The 24,160-nt window shown below is 30.0% G+C and overlaps 3 protein-coding genes across 4 annotated transcripts; 1 reads left to right on the forward strand and 2 right to left on the reverse strand.

Moving 5' to 3' along the window:
- The first annotated feature begins 175 nt into the window (after positions 1–175).
- Positions 176–17,358, forward strand: LOC124491753 (uncharacterized). 2 transcript variants are annotated; one of them, XM_075734960.1, is made up of 5 exons: positions 176–1,370; positions 3,050–5,775; positions 14,601–15,543; positions 15,621–16,642; positions 16,710–17,358. In XM_075734960.1, the coding sequence occupies exons 2-5, from the start codon at positions 3,198–3,200 to the stop codon at positions 17,021–17,023; spliced, it is 4,857 nt and encodes a 1,618-aa protein (XP_075591075.1). In that variant the 5' UTR covers positions 176–1,370; positions 3,050–3,197; the 3' UTR covers positions 17,024–17,358. The 2 variants fall into 2 exon arrangements, with proteins under 2 accessions (XP_075591075.1, XP_075591081.1); XM_075734966.1 differs by lacking the exon at positions 176–1,370 and adding an exon at positions 2,357–2,988.
- A 108-nt stretch (positions 17,359–17,466) lies between these two features.
- LOC124493217 (ABC transporter G family member 20) lies at positions 17,467–21,233 on the reverse strand. The gene is made up of 3 exons (XM_047056299.2): positions 19,494–21,233; positions 18,655–19,423; positions 17,467–18,581 (listed from the first exon to the last, which is right to left on the reverse strand). The coding sequence occupies exons 1-3, from the start codon at positions 19,829–19,831 to the stop codon at positions 17,565–17,567; spliced, it is 2,124 nt and encodes a 707-aa protein (XP_046912255.2). The 5' UTR covers positions 19,832–21,233; the 3' UTR covers positions 17,467–17,564.
- Positions 21,234–22,022: 789 nt separating this feature from the next.
- Positions 22,023–24,031, reverse strand: LOC124491487 (uncharacterized). The gene is made up of 2 exons (XM_047054132.2): positions 23,454–24,031; positions 22,023–23,325 (listed from the first exon to the last, which is right to left on the reverse strand). The coding sequence occupies exons 1-2, from the start codon at positions 23,875–23,877 to the stop codon at positions 22,631–22,633; spliced, it is 1,119 nt and encodes a 372-aa protein (XP_046910088.2). The 5' UTR covers positions 23,878–24,031; the 3' UTR covers positions 22,023–22,630.
- Between the last annotated feature and the right edge of the window lie 129 nt (positions 24,032–24,160).

Here is a 24,160-nt window from a genome sequence, read left to right on the forward strand (position 1 = left end):
GTTCGTTTTGGTGCTCTTAATGTGTGCAACAAGTGGAAGAACAAGAAATCACTTTTTTTTATTATGAAAGATTTTTTTTTTAAAGATAGAGAACCTATGGTTGGTGTGATAGTGTGTGTTGTGAGACTCGATGGATGATCGATTCGATTCTCCATGCACTTGTTTTATTCATTGTTCATTCATTCAATCGTCGTTGAATACGAACGAAAATTTTCTTGTGTTGCTGACACGCCGTGAATCGTAATTGACCCCTGTATATAAGCAAATAATTTTCTTCCATTAGGTTGAACTTGTTATTTTATTTATTTATTTTTTGTGATTCATTCAATCGTTACAGAAATTTTGCCTTTTTTTCCAATAGAATCGAATTGAATACATTCGAATTTAAATGATCAAGCCAATCACAGTCTATATAGTTGCCTTCGTGTCAAAGTTGAATCCAATCCATTGTGTAGATGTGACCCCTACATGTGTTTTGTGTGTGTGTGTGTGTGTGTGCCATATTTGATCCATTTGAGCATCCAAAACAACAAACCATTGCCACTACGACCCGAATCACCAATATCCAATGTTACATCAAGTAGTGCGTGTGGATGCTGTGTGTGTTTGTTAGTGACAATAATCAATGGCCACGGCCCCAAAAAAATAACAAATGTAAAATAACAAAATGAAATGGTCTAACAGAAGCTAAGGCAACCGCCCCATAAAAAACAATCTTTCATTCGGTTGTTGTCATTGTTTTTGTTGTTGTTGGTTAAGTTTGGTTTGCGAGCGACAACGAAGACAACTTGTTATTGTTATTTTTCCGTTGAATAAAACAACAACTGTTCTCGTATATTTCATGTTTTGGCATTCCATCATTGAATGAACAGAGGCAAAAAGCAAGTTTTCCAAAATTTGAGTGACTGACTGATGACTGTTCCACCAATTCATAATAATCCATTGTATCCATGTTTGTTTGTATGTATGTGTTTATGTTGGACATTTTGTGACGTCGTTTGTTGTTGTTGTTATGTCTCATGCTGTCTCGATTTGTTTGTCAAATCGGTGGACATGATCATCTGTTTGTGAATCGAATCGAATTTCAATCAATCACCACAATAGGTCATCATCATCATCATCATCAATCGTAACGCCTAAACAAATGAATGAAAAAATCTCGATTCTTTGATCTCGATTTTTATTCATTTCGAAATGATAATTTCGTTTCTTCTTGATTGATTGATTGATGAATCATAATTTATATTTAATATAATTCATTTCATATATTGATATCCTTAAATGTAATTTGAATGAAATTCAAAAATTCATATTTGGCATGCGTAAAATTTTTTTTTTTCTTAATGAATTCCATTACCATTACAAATAAGGTATGTATGTTCTATTTATGAAATTGTATTTGAAAAGAAAAAACCAAAACACTTTTGATTTCATTTTGTAATGTATATGACACATATTATAATAGTTAAGTTTGATGATTTGAACATCGAAATCAAATCACACATTCATATATATTTTGATCAATTAATGTTGTCGAATTTAGTTAGTTAGCTATTTGATTAACAAACGAAAAAAATCTAATCTAATTCGTTGACATATGAAACATGATACATGATGATTGGTTTATCAATCTTATGATAATTTGGCCTTAATTTATTTCCTCATATAATTTGTATCACTTTATGTTTGTTTGTGTGTGTTGTTTTTTCTTCTACGATGTGAAGATACCGTCTGACACCAAAAAAAAACGCGAAATTTTCAATTATTTTCTTTTCCTTCTTTTGCACACACACACACAACATATACAAACAAATTATCTATCATTGCATCATTCGTACGAAATATTTGTACATGATGATGATGATGATGATCAATAAATCCGGAAAAAATTAACTTTTCCATTTAATATTTTCATCATCGTTAAGTATGATGATTATTTTGATTAATCAATGATATGAACATTTGTGGCCAGTTTTTCTTTTTGTTCACAATGAATTTAGATTTAATCTAATTTGATTTAACACCAACAAGACAAAAAAAACAAAGATTATTATCAACAGAAAGAAAAAACATGATTTAGTATCTATAGATACTCACCACACATGTATTGTTTCATAATTTGAATGACAACAATTAGAAACAAAAGTCAATACATAGAGAGTTTTAGAATAATTACCATGTACTATGAAAATATTACAATTTCCGAAACGAAAATTTTTAGATTATTGAGATTGTTTCACCGACCACTAACTAAATCGGTTTGTTGCTTCGTTGGTTGTAAGGGGAAAAAAAAGATTTATAATCCTGATAATAAATATTACCGAAATAGACATCAATTTGAGAAGTAGATCTATCTTTTTGCCAGATGTTCATGTATACTATAAACAAACAAAAATGCCATGATAACTTAATGATATCTAATTAAGTTTAATCGTTTACCTTGATTTTTTCTTGTACTGTTATTATTATTATTATTATCCAAAAAGATAAGGTTATATGTTTTCTTTTGAATTGATTTTAATTGAGCTTTTTTTTGAAAAAAAATAAATAAATAAACAGATTTATTATCAAGTTAATTATAACAGCAGCAATAAACATGAGCTTTGTGATGTATTGTATGAATGTTATTGAAGAAAAACTCAGGTGGCCTGTGAATCACATACGGTAAAACCAAGTGGTTGGTTGCTATATCTACTCTAATAGATTCTAATTATCCAATTTTATTACATGAAATGTTTATTATTATTTATGAATTATAAAAGCTTTATATTTGTACGTTTTTGTATTCACTATTAAATTTTTGAACATCATTTTTTTTAACCATTTGGTATATTCTCATCATTGTGATGATATTTTAATGACAAAAATTATAATGATGACCAATCATCATCATGATGATGATGATATTACCTTGAAAAGATTTTTCTCAAAAAAAAATTATTTAAACCTTGCCTAATATCGATGATGATGATGATTTGACCTAGATTTGTAATCATTAAAGTCAACTGGATTAATTGGATTTTAAATTTCTTTTTTCTCTTTTTTTTAGATTTCATTTGTCAGGTCACACACAATCAACTTCAATCAATTTTTTGTTATTGTTGAAGATTCACCAACGAAGTTGTTATAAAAAAAATCTAGTATACATGAATCAATAAATCAACTAACTTTGATTGTCAAATTGAAACGGATCTACAATGAGTACGACAACATCGATGATTTATCTAAACAACAGTCATCATTGCTGTAATAAAGGTGATCATCATCATCAGCCATCATCAACAATGGCCTTATCCCAACAGCTGCAACGACCATCAACAATACGTTGTCAACGTCGTAATTCATTACCTCGAATGAGTTCGATGGTCAAGAATAATTTATACAGTAAACATCCTCATCAACATCATCAGGATTATTGTTCATCATCGAATATCGGATACCATCATCAACAAACAGTTGGTCATCAAGCACATGCATCAGCTATATCATTGCAATACATATCACAATATCTAGCCACACCGGATACATTAATATTGTCCGAAAAATTACTTGCAAATGTAGCTGCTCAAAATAATTTTTGTTGCTCAAATACTGGTATTAATGATAAATGTCATAATAACCACCATTATTACAATCTAAACCAGACGTCAGCTCAACAACAACAACATCATCGCCACTATTATCATCAAAATAATTCAAACCATACGCCAGATACATCCGATTCTATAGTAGATGCTGCAACAGCTCAATTGGAAGAAATAATACGACTCTGTCGAACATTACAAAAGAATCCAAATCTGGGGCAATTATCATCATCATCATACACCAATAATACGGGTTCTGTCATGAATGATTTGTTGCCGACATCATCATCATCAACTTCAACAGATGATAAATATCATTGTTCATCATCTATCTGTAATAAATCGACAAAATGTCGATGTAATGATGATTGTATACGATATTTTCTACATTCAAATTCGAATCAAAACTATTTACAGCAAACAAATTGTGAATGGAATTCCATTGAATCATCAACAATAAAAACTAATCATAAAATTGATAAAAACAACGAACCAATCATTCATGATGAACAACAGCATAATTTAATGCTGTTGCCTATTACCGGTATTGATGAAACTGGTCATAGTAATGATAATCATAAGGATAACAACTTGACGGCCAAAAGTATTAATCATTGGTATGAACTGCATACAAATATGAAAAAATCACCACCACTATTGATCAATGACCTTAGGCTTAACCATCATCACGTTGATCATGATCAAGCTTTTGATGATCATCATAATGTTAAATGCCAAGTGTTAATCGATGATCATAACATTATGGAAATTCAAAACTATGAACATCCTAAACAAAGAAAAAAACAACAAATTCATTTTGAAAATAAAACGGCCGAATTTAAACCAATATTAGCATCACCAACAAAATCAAAATCATCGACACCTCCTACTTCGTCTATTCCACAATATTCGAATATTGATGCATCCTCAACCACAGCAAGTATTGTGGCTACCAATAAAAGCAATGATGACGTCCTAACATTGAATGGCAACGGCATTATTAATAATAATAGCAATCGTTTAGTCGTTACCAAGTTGGTTGCCAAATTTGAAGAAAAATCCTCACCGCATTCTGTAACATCGTCTTTGTCGCAAACGTCTTCATTGAAACAGAACAATGATGACGGTAATGATCACGAAGATAATAATGGTAAAAATAATACTATCATACATAATAATAATAAACTTTTTAATTTGAATCGTGACGACAACATCAACGAAAATGACAAACGTGTCCCTATCCAATTACCGTTACAATCAACGATAATATTGTCAGATTCATCATCATCATTATCATCACCACCATCATCGACAACAAAGCCTAAATTGAAACTTAAACCAAAACCGCCACCGAAGCCAGTATCTCTAACTTTGTTATCAACTACTATATCTCCTGCGACAGTAACAACGACAACCATATTGTCGACGGCAGCTTTATTGAATGAAAATAAATCCTTTGGTCTGTCAAACAGCATCAGTAGTGACAACGCCAACAAATTGTCACCTAAACCATCGAAAGCGATAAACGATAATCAGCAAAAAGGCGAGAGCAACATCAACGACGTCATTTCGTTTTCAGTTGGTGATCGTGAGAACCATGCGACAGAAATATCCTCATCAGTATTGTTAATCAAGGATTTAGAATCTCACGGTTTACATGGTGATAATCAAATCTTGACCAATGTTACGATTAATACCACAAATAATGTATCATCATCTATCGATAATATTAATAGTTATAATGATGATGATGATGAAATTAACGACCAACATGCACAAATTGCAGACTCATCATCCATTGTAAATGCCACGACAACCACATCGATTGTTCAAAAAAAACATCAACAACAATCAAATCGATTTTCTTTAATACAATTGCCACAAATAACCGATTTGGATCAAGTAGACATGGAGGATCAATCATCCGAATCAAATAACGATAAATTGTTGGATGAAAAGACCAATAACAATAATAATGACGATAATGATAACAAAAAATGTCAAAGCTATTGTTGCTGTTATTGTTGTTGTCCGAATACATCGGGTTCCTATTGTACTGATGTTATACACAATTGCAACAATAAATTATTGGGCATTGATCTATCTAAAATTAAAGCGAAAACAATTATCAATACAAATCCCGTTTCAAAACCTCAATCGAATATACGACAAGTAAATGATGAATTATCTGGTAAGTTGAATTGAATCGATTTTTTTCAATTTGTTATTATTCAAAAATTTAATCGATAGATCGGTTTCATACTAATTCATTTGAATAATTTGAGTTATGATCAATTTTCATACAATTGACCAAATCATTATAGAATAATTATGAATCTCTAACTTAGTCTATTAACGAAAGAAACAAGATAAATGAATTTAGCTGCTTACTAATGAAATTCTTTTTTTTCAAAATTCGCATCATCCTCCACTTTTTTCTTGTTTTTTTTTCACTAATCATCAACATGATAAATGATTTGCATTATGCCGCTTTACAAATCATGACTGAAACTTTGTTTTCGATTCATGAAATTTCATGTATATGTGTGTGTGTGTGGGCGCAATAAGTCTGTTGTCTTTTTATTTTTTTTTTCTCATACATATGATTCTTTCCATCTATGACATTGCAGCTGATGTTGATCTCGTAGGTAAACTAGATTATTCAAATTTTTAAAAACATTCTATTTTAATCACTTGTATTTGTTTGTTTGTTTGTTTCTATTGATTGCGAAACAACAGCAACAACAATTGCGCTCCTGATTACAAGAAACAAGAACAACATTCTTTGATCATTTTCAAAAGAATGAAAAAAAAATTATATAAACAAATCTTCAACCAAACAATCATTTTGTTTGATCAATTATTCAGTATTTGTTATTTCATTTCAATCAATAAATAATTTTTGATTTTTCGGTTTCTGCTATTTTTGGATGAGCACATAGGAGAGATTTTTTTTGCTGGCAAAATTGTTATATTAATTGGATCACACATATCGATTATTTTATATATGAAATATATGTTCATCGTTTGTTTTTGTTTCATTTCTTTTTGGAGAAGAGGTTAAAACAATTAGACGAACAGATTATATTCTTTTTCAATTTTTCATCGTGTGCGCGTTTTTTTTTTTTTTTATTTTTTTTTTAATTTTCTTTTAATTCATACTTAGATAATGATAATGTCCAAGAGTTGATTAATTAAATGTTTTTTTTCGTTTTCTCATTTTATTGTATGTATCAATTAGATGAATGTTTTAAACGATTTTGATATTATATAAAATTTATGATGCTACTACATTTTTTTTTGTTACTAGCCAGAGTTTTTTCATTTGAATTTACGATTTTTTTTTTGATATTAAGATTATATATGTTCAATTCATTGGCGTCATTTTTTTTTCTCGGTAAACAACAAATCGTTAACCAATATATAACGCTTCACATTGAACCCAAAGCTTCTATAGAGAGGATATCATTTCATTCATTTTCATTTAGAGAGGAAATCCTTTTTTTTTTGAAAAAACAATTTTTTTCCACTTGATTTTTTTGATGGAAAATAATTATGGCCATATCTTTGGATAAATAGTAGGATTATCTTTATATATTTTTTTCCATTAACATGACCGGGATCATTTTATTCTCAAAAAAAAAATCATTTGACCTTTGTCATACCATCACATCGGATAATAAAGAAAATAGCAAGATATCATATAAGATTGAAATTGTCGCCTTGTTTTTTTTAGAAACAATGAAATCATTTTCTTTGAGTTTACAAACATTGTGAAACGATATTTTTTCCATTATAATCAACCTGTTGTTTGTTTATTAGTATAGAATATATTTTGGCTATAAGCAACAGATCATCATTTCTATGGTCAATTTTTGTTTTGTTTTGTTTCATTGAATAATGAAAACTACACATCATCAACTATTTTATAGCTCATTAACAATTAAGATTTTTTTTCGAGCTTAATTTTCATAAAAATTATTATGTTAATACATTGAATACCCCGGCTCACAATGTCAGCCAGATTGACTATATATTAGGTTTGGTCATGTTTGTGTGTTGTTCTTTTTTGTCTTCAAAAACAACAACAAAAAAAATTAACGATTAATGAAAATGGATTTGGTCAATTTTTTTTGTTGGAAAATCTGGTTATAGATTTCATTTTTTAGGTTTTTTTTTCACTTTGAAAACCTATAAATAGGATAAAGATTTTTATTTTTTTCCATCTTCATTTCATCACGGAGTATTATTTTTATTATTATTATTATTATTGATGATGATGATGATGGCCAATTTTTTCTGTGTATTTTTGCATAAATACACACAATCTCATCATCAACACGATTTGCGTGCATTTTTGTTTCTCTTCTTATAGAACTGTGAATATAATCCGATTATACCTAGACAACTACTACCTGATGATGATCATCATCAACATCATCATATGGTTTGATCTATTCGGTAGGTCCCCTCAAGGTGTATCAACGACAACACCAACAACAACAACAACAATGTACAAATGAATTGATCTAGTTTTTTTTTTGACTACTTGAACAAAAAAAACCATTATTATCATGTCTATTTTATACATTTGATAGACAATCATCAACCCAATCATAATTTGATGTAGATTGTATGATGAAAATTTGTTTAGTCTGGATAGATAGATAGATATAATACAATAACCTAAATGTTGATGATGATAAAACTTTGGTTGTTCGGTTGACTGGTTGTGTTGTTGTTGTTATTATTATTGTATATTGTGTGTGTAATTCGTGACCTGTAGTCATTTGTAGATATATAAAATACTTTGTTGTTGTTTGATATTTTGTTTGTTGGTCATTTTTTTTTTTTTTGCTTAATAGAGAATGAAATATACAATTCTACCTATCATCATCATCATTGTCATAATGATAATGGGCCTTTTTTGTCGTTGTATTTTATCAAGTTAATCATAATGTTAATAATAATAATGTTATCATCTTTTAATCTTATCCAAAGTCCATGTTATTTATTCTTGTCGATTGTTTTTGTTATTGTCCATTTTTATGTTTTTTTTTATTTTTATCCTGTACATTTATCGGTCAAAACGATGAATTTTTTCTTTTGATGTGTTGAGATGTTCCAAACAAAAAAAAAGAAAAGAAAATTATCTCTGGTATTTATGGTTAAGTCATGCTCGTGATTATTATCGATGATGATGATTAAACAAACAAAATTTAACAATCACAAAATTGTATTCATACCGATAGATGTCATTACTTTCGAAGTTTTTTTCAAATTTGCCAATTTCTAAATTTTTATCTTTTACCTATATTTATGAAAGAAATTTCGTTTCGTGCTCAATAACAACAGGTGGTCAACATATGATTTTTTTTATCAATCAATATTGAATTAATAATGATAATAATCGGGCTCAATCACCTCGATGAATGAATAAATGAGTGGTGGATCAACCTTGGTAAACGATTCGATTTATGAATACTCTTTCAATTTTTTCATCGTGTTTATTTATATTATTATAAAATCATCTGAAAAAATGGATAAAAAGTATCCAAAAAGTTTCATGTTCATTTTTATATATACAAACGGACATTGTTTGTTCTTTTTTTTTAATTTCATATAAAATAATGCCAAAAAAAAGATGTGTACATCTGTCTATGTTTATCAATCTGTATTTATTCATTATATGTGTCTGTTATGGAGAATCATCATCATCATTTTTATTTCTGTATTTTGGCATTTCATTCATTTAATTCGGTGTTTGTGTGTGTGGAAAAAAGCCAGTGAAAACTTTTTGTTAACCGTGTAGTGTGCATGTATGTCTTTTTTCCATTTTTTCATATTACTCGATATATATTCTTTATATTATCACCATTATATTTTCAACTATTTTCATCTTTTTTTCTTTCCTTAGAAACTAATTTTAGTCGACCTGCCGCCACATACACACACACACAAACAAATTTTCATCTTGATATTCTTCGATGCCGACACAAACATTTATTTGAGAAGAATGATATTTTTATTTGCCAAAGAACATTTTTTTTTTGCCCTTTATCATAAATGATCACAGACAAATAGAATTTTAAATTTGAATTGTTTTTTTCGACTCCTTTAGTTTGTGTGTACATTATTCGTATTTCCATGATTGAATGATTTTCACATATTAAAATCGTATGTAATAATATAATACTTATATTTCCCGTGTATGTGTTCTGTTTATATATTGATCGCTGTTGTTGATGAAAATCTCACCTCCATAATTATTCATTCAATGATGATTTTCTGAAAAAGAACAAAAGATTTTCATTTGTTTTTGATTGTGACTCTTCGGAAAAAAACAAAAACAAAAACAAAAGATCGTTTCGTTAATAATAAACATTACGATAATGAATTGGTGATATTTAATATATACACTTCTGTATTGTAATCATTGATGATCTTTTTCTTCTTCTTTTTTTTATGTTGGTATAATTTCTTTTTGTTTTCGTTGTTTTTCTTCTTCCTCTTCCGGTTTCATTTGATTGTATTTTTTTGGTGAGAAATTTTCTTTATTTATTTATATATCTAACACTAAAAGCTTTTTTTTAAAATTCAGTTTAATTCGACCTATGGCCTTTATGTTTTTGAATTGAAAATTTTTTTTTCTTGTTGCTGAAAAGAAATTCCTGAACTTCTCTCATGTTATATATTTAATTCAAAATCAAATTCATAATGTAATCATAATCCAAAGCCATTTATGATGAGATTGCCAAATTGAATCCTTCACCAAACTTGGACATATATTCACTATGTTGCCTTTTTTTCGTATGCCATTAAGTCTAATATGATGAAATTGATTTACGTAATTTTTTTCTCTCTTTCTTTCAATCTTTGCTTAATAATTTCACATACGAATCCCCTTTTCGGTTAATTTAGCGGTCGCTCAGCTTTTTGTTGTTGTTGTTGTTGAATTGAAAATTGAATGGATGACGACAGATTGATGTGGAACAGATTGCCGCCATTTTCATTAGTTTTTTTTTAATATTCATTCAATTTTCAATTTGAATGTAAATTACAACCATTTTATGATGTTGTTTAATGATGATGATGATGATAAAGCCATCTTTCATTTAGTTCTTTTTAGATAGAAATTTCATTTCTATTATTTGAAGAGAGAAAAAAAACCAAACACACACACATACATTGAAATTAGATTGATAGGAAAGATTTCTTCTTTTTTTTTTGATTTTAATTATTCTTCGTGTTTCTCATCATGATTTGTTATTTGAAGTATTAAAGAATTTTTAGTTTTTTTATGTAAAATGTTAATTTTACCTCAATTTATTTGACAGAAACAAAAAAAATCGATTCATTATTATTATTATTATAGCTGTTCGGTGCAGACAAAGACAAATAATGCAATGTGCAATATGTTCTGTCGTTCTTTATTTCCGTAAATACAAAGTTTCACCTGTTGCATATATCATTTCATTCCGTTTCGTTTCGGTCTTAATATTATTGTTCATTATATCTACATTTTGCATGTTTTTTCGTTTTTTTTTTGTTGGTTTCGGTTAATAACAAATGACAATTTTTTAGTTTGAATTTTCTTATAATGAATGGACAAAAAAAAATTGAATAAAATTTCAAATCAACAACAAATTGTGATTGATGGAATGAGATTTTTTACAATTCAAACTACACCTGTGTTTTCCTTTGTAACCAACAACAACAAAGATAATAGTATTTTAATGTTTACGGTTATATTATTTGTTTGATTTCAAGTTAATTTATTCATGATTAGATGAAAAATGACCTTTCGAGCAGATTATCATCGTGATTCAATTGATGCTATTCATTGTTTCCAATGTGTATGTTTGTCCGTCTCTTGTATAGAAGAAAGAAACAAATTGTAAATAATTTTGTTCTCTTTTTCATCATCAGTATCGTCATATATAGTCATTTGGATCTATAGATGATGAGGATGATTTGTGGCGCCCATTTTTTTCATTTCATTACGTTGCATTTATAATATCATTATATAAATGAATGGATGAAAATGAAATCAATTTATGGAACGTTTTTTTTTCTTTTATTGTCAAATAACTTTTTTTTCTCTTTGTATGTGTGTGTGTGTTGGTCCAACTTCAAGTCCATTTTTGGGGATATATAAATGGATAAAAAATGTGTTGGATATGATGATGATGTCCGTTTGAACGATGAATGGCCGATGTTTTTGTTATCATCACTATATTCAAATTACTAAAAATTGTGGCTTTTATTTATTCATTCAGCCATTTTTTGTCATTTGTCCTATATGTTGCCATTTCATTTGCTAAAGCATCGCCGCCGCATATTTTTTTTACGAAAACAATATGACCAAAATATTGTCTTATTTCTTTTTTTTCATTTTTTTTTTTGTTTCATATCCGTGTATGTGTTTTTTAATGTTGGCACGAAAGAAAATCTTATTATATCATATCATCATCAATAGGCTTCATGAATAAATAAATGAATGAAGAGGAGGGATAAAAAGATAGAATAAATATATACGATTTTATTGAAAGATAAAAAAAATATATTTTCCAAGAAAAATATCATTTTCACATTAAATTATCATAAGATAAGATTTTATTTTCATTTTTGTTTATCTTTATAAATCGGATATGCATCCAAAATCTCATTGGAATGTATTGATTTTTTGTTTTACAGTTGTTGTTGTTGTTGTTACTTGATATGGTCAATAAGCATAATGAAAGGATTGTCATTTCATAATATAACTCTAATTTATGCATATAGTTTTTTCTCAACTAAACAAATTGAATATTGTAAAACTTTTTGTGCTTGTTGTAAAAATGTGCTATTTTAGAATTGTTTTTTTCCCATTATTATTATTTTTATCATAACCTTCATCTATTGATTTATTTGTTTGGTTGAATTTTATTCCATACACGCCATATAAGTGATGATGATGAAATATATATTTGTTGCTTTTGTCATTTTAATTTTATGATGATGTTTTTTTTTCTCACCATAAACCAATGTGATGATGATTGAAATGAAAATTTTTTCCTTTTTTTTTTGTTAACCTTGACACCTGCATTCGCATTCGACGACAATATTGATATGATTTATTGAATCATTTCTATATATGTACATTTATGGCAATAATTATTTTGTTGTATTTCTCCGAAATTTTTATTTTTTTTTTTTTAGTTTGTCATAATGGTTGCCCGAAGAAACATTCGTTGTCTATGTTTTAGGATTATTCAATCAATTTAATTGGTTTGATCATTATTTAAAAGTTATCCATCATTATAAGTGGCAACAGTATCTGTTGAATTTTTTTTCCCCAAAGACAATGATCCATCATCAAATGTTTTTATAAACAAAAAAAAATATCATCGTTCCAGATTAAATTTTTCATTTGAATAGTGCTAAATCCGATTTTCGCATCATTTTCAGAAATTCATTACGATTTTATCAATCAGTATAATGATCATTATCATCATTATTATTATGCCACTAAAGTATTATCAATTCAATCATAACAAACAGGAACAGATTGACAAATAATGGTATGCATACAGATGATGATTATTATTATGATGATGATGACTGCTGTTGTCAATTATAATTTCCATGATCTATAACGTTATCGTCATCATGACAACAACATGAATATTATTATCGTTGTTTAGATTGAAATTCATTTCAGATTTCATTTTTTTTTTCATTTGTTTCGGTGATGTTTCTCTGTATATGTGTGTGTGTGTGTGTGTTATCCTTCAAAGCTTAATTTCATTCCTTCATAGGAAAATAAATACATATAAAATTTTATGTTTTTGTATATTTGAGAAATATGTGTATATGATGCTTGAAGGCAGGTAATGGCAATGAAGATGAATTGTAATCAACACGCAAGCGGCCGCATCTATGGCAATCTCATCAATTCAATAAGAATGATATTGGTTGTGAAATGAAAATAAAATAATAGAAATAAAAACAAGTTTTCATTTGTTGTTTCATGTTTTTTCCTTTCTTTTCCTCACCTCTTTAACCACTACCATTCGACAATCGATCCGGATCGGTAGTATTCGATATTTAGCGTAGATGAAATTAAAAATCTGAAAGCATATAGTTGAAGTAGAAAAAAAAGAGACAATATAAAAAATGAAGAGAGAAAAAACATTGAAAATATCGTATCGTTTTTCGAGAAAGAGAAAGTTAATTTTTTTTTTGTTGTAAGCCATTCTTTTTGGAACATCCATTTCGATTTGGAAAAGAGCTATGTTGTTATCTTTATGAAATTTTGTCTTTCAATAGAACCAAGTTCGATCAATCGATCCATAAAGATCATCGCTATACATTATTGTCTGTGAATCATTTTAAATATGTAAATTTTCATATTCTCTATATGATGTTCATGTTTGTGTTGAAGTCTATGTTGTTGAATTCAATAATGACCGATCTTTCATGTCTTGGTGCTTTTCATATCTGTTGAATATAGAATCGTAAAAGCTAAAAATAAATATCAAACTTCTTATTACTACAGCCATCATTAGAATCTTATTGTTTTGTTCATTCATTTTACGATGGAGAATATCCATCATCATCATCATCATCATCAACAACATCAACATCCATTTATCCGGGTTGTAGACTTGTCAATTTGGATGGAATCCAAAAAACTATATACAAATAGTAATTTGATCATGTTTTCTTTATTGCATGTGATATGAATGTGAAATGTTCTGTTCGGGATATTTTTGTTGTATATGAAAACAAGCACACAAACAACTCACACACACACACACACAGGACCATGATCGACATGATTCATACATCATTCCATTGCCATTTATTTTCATTTGTTTATTGATATTTGAATTACATTTAGTTTACAATTTTTATCTCTGTTGCTCACCATACAATGGGTCGGTTTTATTTATTTATTTTTTCGACCAAGTTGATCTATTTGCAAATCAGTATTTTTTTCCTTATTAATTTTCTTGTTTTTTTTCCATTTAGATTCGAATGCCATTGCCAAGGATGAAAATATACATAATGAATCAAAATCACCGCCATCGCCTAAACTAATAACCAAACATAATAAAATTAAATGTCCTGATAACGGTATAACGGTCGATTCGAATCCGAATAGTGTTCTGGTTGTTGTAGCCGACGAAACAAGTCCAACAGGTTCGAGTGATAACAGCTCATCGGATGAAGGTATTGAGAATCCTGCCGTATTAGATGATGATGAAGACATCGATGATGACGATGATGATCATCATCTACGTTTGAATAAATCGAAAAAATTGTCCGTTGTTGATGGTAGTAATAATAATTGCCATTATCATCATCATCATAATCGAAATTATTCATCACATTCACACCACCAACATCATTTTAACCATCATAATCAACTTGTTAATCACCATCAACAACAACAACATCAAGATTCACGAAAATCACCAAGCCTATCGTTTAAATCAAGTCGAACCATTTCACCATTGTTTCCTAATTCGACCAACCCGGATGATGTTCATCAGGTTGAACGTTTCCTCAACGGTAACAATTCAAAACATTTGAATGTATTGGAACAGGAAGAATCATTATTGTTAAAAGAAATATTCGAATTGGAATCTGAACAATCCGAGCTAGAACTACAACAAACGTCATCAACAACCAACTCTTCACAAAACAAACAAACAAATGATGAAGAGGTAGATGAAGAGCTATTAGAATTTCAACGTATAGAGCGGGAAATTAAATTGTCCGAACTACGTAAATGTCTTCAGATTGTTCAAAAGCAAATACAAAATTTTAAAAACAAATTAGAACAACCTACTGTCGATAAAATAACGGATAATTTTGATGCAGTTACTATGGCCACAACAACAACGACATCAAATTCGTCTTATTTAAATGAACAATGCCAATTGAATCAAGCTCAACAAGAAGTACAAAAGTATGCAATCTTTTTATTACTTTGCCCTATTAATTAATCAATTTTATGATAATTTCTCTCTTTTATATCCCACCCAGTAATATTACCTCGTTGATTAAATCTAAGTCACCTTCATTGGCACCGTTAGCTGAATCAGAAAATGATGAAAGTGATTCAAAAGCCGATTCGATTGAGCAAAATCATGAAATAGATCTCAGTGATGATTCGGATGATGGTTCTGATAATGATGAAGAAGCTATTGAGATGGCCACAACGGCTACAAAGAATGAGAATGTAAACAAAGACGATTTGGTGAGAAGTTTGGATGATTTACTACATGAATCGATTGAAACACGTCTGGAAAAAGTCAATGATCTCAGTGAAAAAGAACAGGAGTCATTCGTTGTGAATGAAGTGAAATCACCAATAGAAGCGAATACCTCAATAATAAGACGTACAAGTCAATATGACAATGAACTTTCACATGACTGTCGAATGAAACATTTTGGTTATCAACGAAATTTCGATATGTTGATGTTGAAATCAGTATATCAGAAACTAGATCTTGACAAACAAAGCAGTCTAAATACTATTAATGATAAACAAAACATTATGAATGCATCGAGTATCAGTAATGAAATGCTTGAATCAACAACGACAGCTACGGATTCTGAATCCGATTCTATTGTTCTACGGCAACGATCTGCACGATTTCCCGCTGGTCGTACTATTGAATCAACATCGAATCTTCAATCACAAGAAGAATTATCAACACATAGTGATCAACCACCCGTACTACGGAAAAGAAATTCGGCCATTTCAGCCAATAGTAGCACAACTGTTGGTGGCAGCCAACGACCATTAACATTATACATGCCAGCGCCCAATCAAAAAATCAATCTAATCACTCATTTGCATGCATTGGGCCACGATTTAACATCATCCATCGTAACGAATCATTTACTATTGACTCCCTATACTTGTTCCGGTTATTTATATAAACATTGTACAAGCGGTGTTGGCAAATGGCGTAAGCGATACTTTCATTTTGATCGTATGCGTAAAGTATTCGTTTACTATCATGATCGATCACATTTTGAAAAGATGAGACATCCTAAACGTAAATATTATTAAATGTCGAATCAATCAAAAATGATACTTAATTGAGTATTTTTCCCTCTATTCAGGTGGCGTATTTTTTGATGAAATCCAAGACGTTTATGTTGATCATACACGTATAAATATGAAAAAATTTCTATCCAATTCTGGAACGGATCAACTTTCATCCTCTAATCACCATGGTAAACATGGATCACCAGGAGCTTTAACTAATCCAGCTAAACCGGATGGAACACGTTGTGTGTTTGTTGTTTCTACAGCAACGTTTAGCCGTAAATTCATCCTTTCTACTTATACACCGGAATTGATGCGCATATGGATGGATGTAATCTTTACTGGAGCTCAAGCTTATCTTCAGGATTTTGATGATCAAATGAATTAATTGGCTTCCTGATATATCATGTCGTTTTTTATGATAACATTCATCTAGTCAACATATACATAAATTGTGACAAAGACGGGAAAAAAAATGTATTCAGACTGAAAATATTTCATACAATAATCCATTCATCTATTCATTCATTCATTCATTATGATCATTATTAAACACAAAAGCCATGATGATTATGAAGACAGACACACGCACAGAAAAACATACGGAAAATGTTTTTCTTTATATAACAAATCTATCATTCATTTATTCATTCTCCTTACAATCAATGATTATATCCTCAAAATCGAAATTTGATATAAACGGAAGTATTCTATTTGTATAAATAGTGGTCGCCAACTTTTTTTTTTGTTCTCTAGCTGTAATTGAAGCACATCTATTAACCTGATGATTTATGCAATTTTTTTTAGAAAAATGAATACCATGATCAATGAAATTGAATGATTTTTTTTTATCAAAAAAAATGTATATATAGTCGATAAGGAGAGATAATCAAAAAATAAGAAATTGTTGAAGTCGATAACGACTAACATTATTGTTTGCGTTTAAAAATGATCAATGCGATATAGAAAAATAATAACATCGGTATACCGATAGAAAGAAAGCCGTATTGTACATGAATATTGGAAAGATCCCAACCTTGAAGCATTATATGGCGAATAGTCTTCACGGGTATACTCAATGGCCATAAATAGAATAGATAATTGAATGGTTGAGACAATGATTCCAATGGCCATAGTACTCCAGCCGAAAGACATTGAGGAATAGTTATGAACCATACCAATACCAGACAGGATATCTCCGAATTGATTGATGATGAAATAACAAATCCCAATGACATCGCATTCAAACTTTCAAGTAATAATAGGCTGAATTTAAGCCAATAACTTGAATTGCTCGGATTGTCGAATAAGGCGAATGCGATAATATCAAGAAACCATAGCTGAACAATTGAAATGACAAGACTGGTGATGATATGTGAGAAAAAGACAAGCTCATGTGATACACCAGCAATAAGTGATCTTTCGAATAGGCCATCTTTACGTTCTTTGTTCAATGTCAATGATGCCATAGTAATTTGTGATATATACAAAAACAATAGAAAATATCCGGGCATAAAATAATCTTTGAAACGATAATCTTCTGATAATGCCGTTTTTTCCATTTTGATCGGCACTTCTAATAGATCCATATACTTTGAATGAAACAATTGGCGTGAAAAATCAGTAAACGATTGCAACAATGTAGTGTAGAATTCAATACTGAGAATGTAATAGGAATTATCAAGAAAAATTCGAATAGTTGAATCTTCGATAGTTTCATTATCGGCGGATAATCCATCTTCGATTCTTATATCGACGGCTTCTGTATAATTTTCTGGTATCCAAATTGCACCGATTGCTTCACGCTTACGGAGTGCATCTGTCGCCTCTTCCGCTGAATCATAGTATTTGGGTTGAATTATATGACCACGAACGGATTTCATTGCATCAATGAATAATTTTCCATACCCAGGATTCGGTTCTTCATTATAAACAGCTGCTGGTATCTTAAATTGATGAAAAATGTCATTATCAAAGCATTATAATTATAATAATCATAGTTTATCTTTGACCACTTACCAATGTAATATCTTTACTGACAGCCAGGCAGAATATCAATGCTTGAGTTGCCGGCAACAAGATAATGATGATTGAAAAATAAGAGCATACAAATTTGTTCAAATTACGATAGATCAATGTTAACAATATCCACAATTTGATTGTCCATAATCTTGTATTGAATAATGTTCTCCAGGATGGAGTTGATGATAATGATGAACAACTACTAACCGAACATTCGGAATGTTTGTTGAATTTATTTGAAATGATGAATAGTTCGTCATGATTATGATGATGATTACCGATCGAATAATGATGAGAACAAAAATATGGATCTATTTTAGTTGTTTCATGATTTTGATATGGTTGATGATGTTTTTGCAGATCCGAGGTGGATATATTATAGCCTTTGTCCTCATAACAACAGAGTTTAAGAAAGACGGCCTCGAGATTCGCCTCACCATATATGGACATTAATCGTTGTGGATTATCTTCAGCCAATAATGCACCGTTTCGCATCAAACCAACACGACCAGCATTGACAGCTTCTTCAATATAATGTGTCACAATAATCATGGTCATTCCTTCAGCTGTTTTCGATACCAGATAATTCCAAATTTGATTCCGAAGTAATGCATCTATACCGACTGTAGGTTCATCCAATATAACCAGACTTGGATTATTAATTAACGAAACGGCAATTGATAATCGTCGTTTAGTGCCACCAGAAAGTTCACGAACCAGCATGTTTCCATTTGGCAGATTGGTCAATGTAGTCAATTCTTTACGTCTTTCAAAATTAATAAATAAAATATCAATAAATTTTGATAGAATAAAATTTAATAAAAAAAAACTCATACCTGGTGTAGAATTCTTCATTGGAAATTCGATATATTAATTTAAAATATTTTAACGTCTGATTAATTGTTAGATTATCACACAGGCCAACTTCTTGTGGCATGAAGCTAATATTTGAATTTGCTTCACCAGGTGTCATACCGAGCACACTAATCATGCCCTGTTGCATTTTCAAACGCCCCAATATTAATTTGAGTAATGTAGTCTTTCCTCCTCCACTTGGACCCAATAATGCATAGATCTGTGCATATGGAACTCGAGCACAAAAATTGTGAAGAATTTGATTATTTCCATAACTAAAGTTGACATTACGGATATAGACGGCGTCTGTGGCAGACATTTTTATTTTCAAATGGAAAAATTTCTGTCGATTTGTTGAATCAGAATAAATGATGATGAGTTAATATTGAATAACTTGAAAAATTTGTTTTTGATTTGAAAATGGTGATGGTGAATGATGGTTATATTTATACAATATTTTGACTAAAAATTTAGGACCACAAATTTAGTAACAAAAATAGACCATATCTTAATGGCAATCAAATCGATTGATTGTTCCGTAATCTTTTCATCAAAAAATGCATACGAAAAAAATATGAGGCAATTTTTGCATATAAAAAATTGATTTAACTTTATAATAAATCCATTAAATCACATCACACACATACACACACACACCATAAACACAAACAGGTAGACAAATTAGGTTCGATTGTAGTTTTTGAAAATAATATTGAGGAAGTATTCTATTTAAAATTTTAAAAATTGATCATTTGTTGATAAACTACATTTTCACTGATACATTTATACGCACACACACACACACACACCTATACATGATAGGTGGCAGATTTTCCGAGAACATTAATTTTAAAAATTGATTGCGGCATTTCATCTAACGGAAAATCAGTGAATTGGTATGACCAAACATAGTAACTCGATGTATTATATTCGTATATATGTAAACATTTGAATATATGGACATGGAGATGGATCAATCGAATCAAATCGATGTTTATTTATTGTAACTACTGGTTGTTGTTGTTGTTGATGGTGGTGGGGTGATGGTGGCGAAATAATGGTCTATAAATGATTGATGTTTATGGCCGGTAATTACAATTATTGCCAAATTCAATGTCATCATATATGAAATATTTTTTTTTAAATGGCGATAAGTTAGAGCGAACAGAAGTTTATGGAATTTCAACAAAAAAACAACAACAACGACTAAGGCGATGATGATCAATTAGAGAAAAAAATTTTGCTCTGTGTTAAGGTGATGATGATGTTATCAATAAAATGGTCATTCGTCTCTTATTATTTTTCATTTGAATCAAGGATGTCAATTTTCTTTCTTTCTCTTTCATTTCTCTTCATTCAACCATTTCATTCAAATCAATCCAAATAATAAATACAGTGTTCAATGAGGCTATGAAAAAAAAATTTTTTTCAACACAATAAGCTCAATTAATTTTTGGAGACACACTTATTGTTGTTCCTTGTTTGGTGACTAAATCAAATGACGATGAAGAAATAGGTCGAACACATTCAACTTTCACCTGAAGGTACGGCACATAGACCTATGAGCAGGGAAGAAACTTTTTGGGCGAATGAATGAATCAAATTAAAAGAGAAATTTGTTTGTTCATATGGCAGTAACGAGAAAAAAAAATCTGACAATGATAATGAACAACGAAAAACGACAATGACGATGAAAGAGAACAAGAACATCAGAACAAATGATGAAGAACTTTTGAGAAGATGATGGCCAATTTATAGATGGTGAAGAAGAACAAACATCTTCAGGATTTGTAAATGAAAAACAAAAAAAAATGACAACTATAACCATTGAGGTTGTGCTTATATTTGTGTCTGTATATTTATTCATAAAGGCAACTGCAATGCCAATAGATAATGTATGAATCGAACATCGAAGAAGACATCGACCACAAAACGATTACGGTCCGATCGAATCGCGCGCGCACTTGAAAATCTTTTTTCGGCTCGTATTTTTGTGTTTGTATGTTAACAAACGAAGAGTAGAAAAATAACGAAAATTCAAATCTCTTTCCACATTTCCATTCCATCGGTCTTAATAAATGTAGTATTTCTCTTTTCAATTTTTTCCATACATTTTTTTGTTCTATCATTTTTTTTATCGTTTATATTATCTCCTTTCTGTGTCTATGTATATGTGTGTGTGTTTGTGTGTTCTATGTGAATTTCAGCGCGAATAATGAATAATATGAAACGAAAGATGTTTGAACCAATAAAACGATGGTTGACCTATTTTGTGAGAGCATGAATATATAGAAATAAAAATGTAAAACTAAACCATTGATCTGAGATGATGAAGAGAAAGAAGAATGAAAACTTGGAACATTTAAGTTTTTTTTTGCGTAAATCCCCATCTCTCATTTTGATGAAGAAGAAAACAAGTTTCAAATTTGATCTGTATACATAAATATGAAACAGAAAAAACAGTGGAAAAATCCAAATCACAAAAAAAATATACGAAATGGTATTATTCGAATAATACAAACATAGCTCATAGCCTGTGTTTTTATTTTTTTTCCATTCGACTACCGTGATGTGTGTTCGTCGAACAAATTTTAATATGAATTGATCGAAACAACCTCTATCGATGTTTAATGTGATCGAACCTGTTAACAAGTAGCAATAACAATAAAAAAAAGATATATAACAAAAAAAAAACATTGAAAATATGTAACGATTTAGACTTTATACTGGAATCGATTCAAATAGAAAAATTAAAATAAAGGAATCGACAGAAAAAAAAATTTGATTGCACCCTGATCGCAATGTTGCAAAAGTTGCCTCCCGTGACTGTCTCACTATTATTCGATATATAAGAAAAGATTTCATTGATTTTTTCATGTCTGAATCTTAGTTTCATTAAAATTATATGTGATACAAATTGTTCCTGTTTCATTCATTATCAACGGGGTTTTTTAGAAATAAAAATGTCATCATAATTTCATTTCAATCACATTTATGGCAATGACGATGGTGTCAATGTGCGATAACTCGTTTTTTCCGGAGATAGTGAAAGAGAATTAGATCACACACCAATCGAATCGAAAAAGAAGAGGAAGAAATGGTTACAAGGATGGTAGGATCAAGCTACAAATGATCGGCTTTTTGGTGTATCATAAATGGATTCTTCATCATCATCATAATGATAATCGCCATGAAAATCATTGGCATTCGTTTTGATGTTAACGCCCGATTTGATTGAAAGTAGATTTGGTGTACTAGTATGATAATAAGCAATGATTTCACCATTATTATTATGACCTCGTTGTTGTTGTTTGGCCGGCAAATTAACTTCGGTTACATCAATCAAATTAATCAATGAACGTGATGATGGAACATCATATATTGGATCTGAATCCGTTTCATTTTCAAGGAAATCAAATGCAGCATTCAATTTGTTATTATTGATCACATGTAATGGAATTTTTTTCACCACCATTTTTTCATTTTCGGTTAGTTTATTTTGATTTTGAAACTTTATGCAAGTATTCTTTTCATCTGGCTGTTCCAAATGTTTTTGATGTTGTTGTTGGTTCAATTCGTCGATTTCTCTATTTCGTTGAAATTGATGCTGTTCAATTTCAGTGATTACAACTCTGGTAAGACTTCCACTCTCTTCCAATAGGCATGATGATTGTGATAAAGAATTTTGTTGATAATGTTGATGCTTACGTGACTTTACACCACCGGTTACAATCGATGACCGGTCATCATCATCAGGATTATTGCTTTCTAAAGATGAAAGATCGACCTTTGAACTTGTCGGGGTAATATTTGCTATAATATAAGGATAAAATATAAGAAAAATTGAGTTTTAAATTTATTGCAAGTAAACTTTTTTGACTTGGATAATGGCATTGGCCAATTCGATTTTATGGCGTACGTGCTAAATGTATCGTACATACCGTGGGTTGAATTTGTCAATTCCTGATCATGTCCGGTGATATCAACATATGAGTTGGTATTTTGTTGTTGTTGTTGTGCTGTTTGGCTGGCAATGCCAAAACGTTTCTCTTGTTCAGATGGAAAATACACATGCTTATGATTATTATTTGTCAAACGTAATTTAATGAACATATTCCAAAACCATTTTGTGAAACGAGATTTTTTCTCTGATTGTTGCTGCTCCAGCTGTTGAAGTGAACATTTTCTATCTCTTTTGATCGTATGTTTTTCTTCATTATCATCAACATCATTTCGTTCCTGTTTATTTCTACGACGATGTTGATATTTTTGGAAAAATTTCAACACACCGTACATTAAGGATAGTAATGAAACAGAGCCAAAGTATAGAATCAATGGCAATGTTTCAATATTTAAATAATGCATTGGATGAATGAAATTTTTTTTTTGAAAAAAATTGCTAATAATAATTAGAATGATGATGATGATAATAATTTAATGACAAAATTCAAATGGCCACCATTGAATGGCATGTTGATCACCACACTTTTTTCATGTGTGTGTGTCTGTGTGATGTACTTGCGCCAATGATTTACGAATGTCATTTGTAATGATCAAAAAGCGGAAAGTCAATGATTTTGTTCACTTTTAATTTTGTTATTGCTTCAAAATTCTATCATTGTCGTCATATCCTTTCAGGATATCGATA

This window comes from Dermatophagoides farinae, chromosome 1 (assembly GCF_024713945.1).
Source record: "Dermatophagoides farinae isolate YC_2012a chromosome 1, ASM2471394v1, whole genome shotgun sequence".
In the NCBI taxonomy this organism is placed as follows: Eukaryota; Metazoa; Arthropoda; class Arachnida; order Sarcoptiformes; family Pyroglyphidae; genus Dermatophagoides; species Dermatophagoides farinae.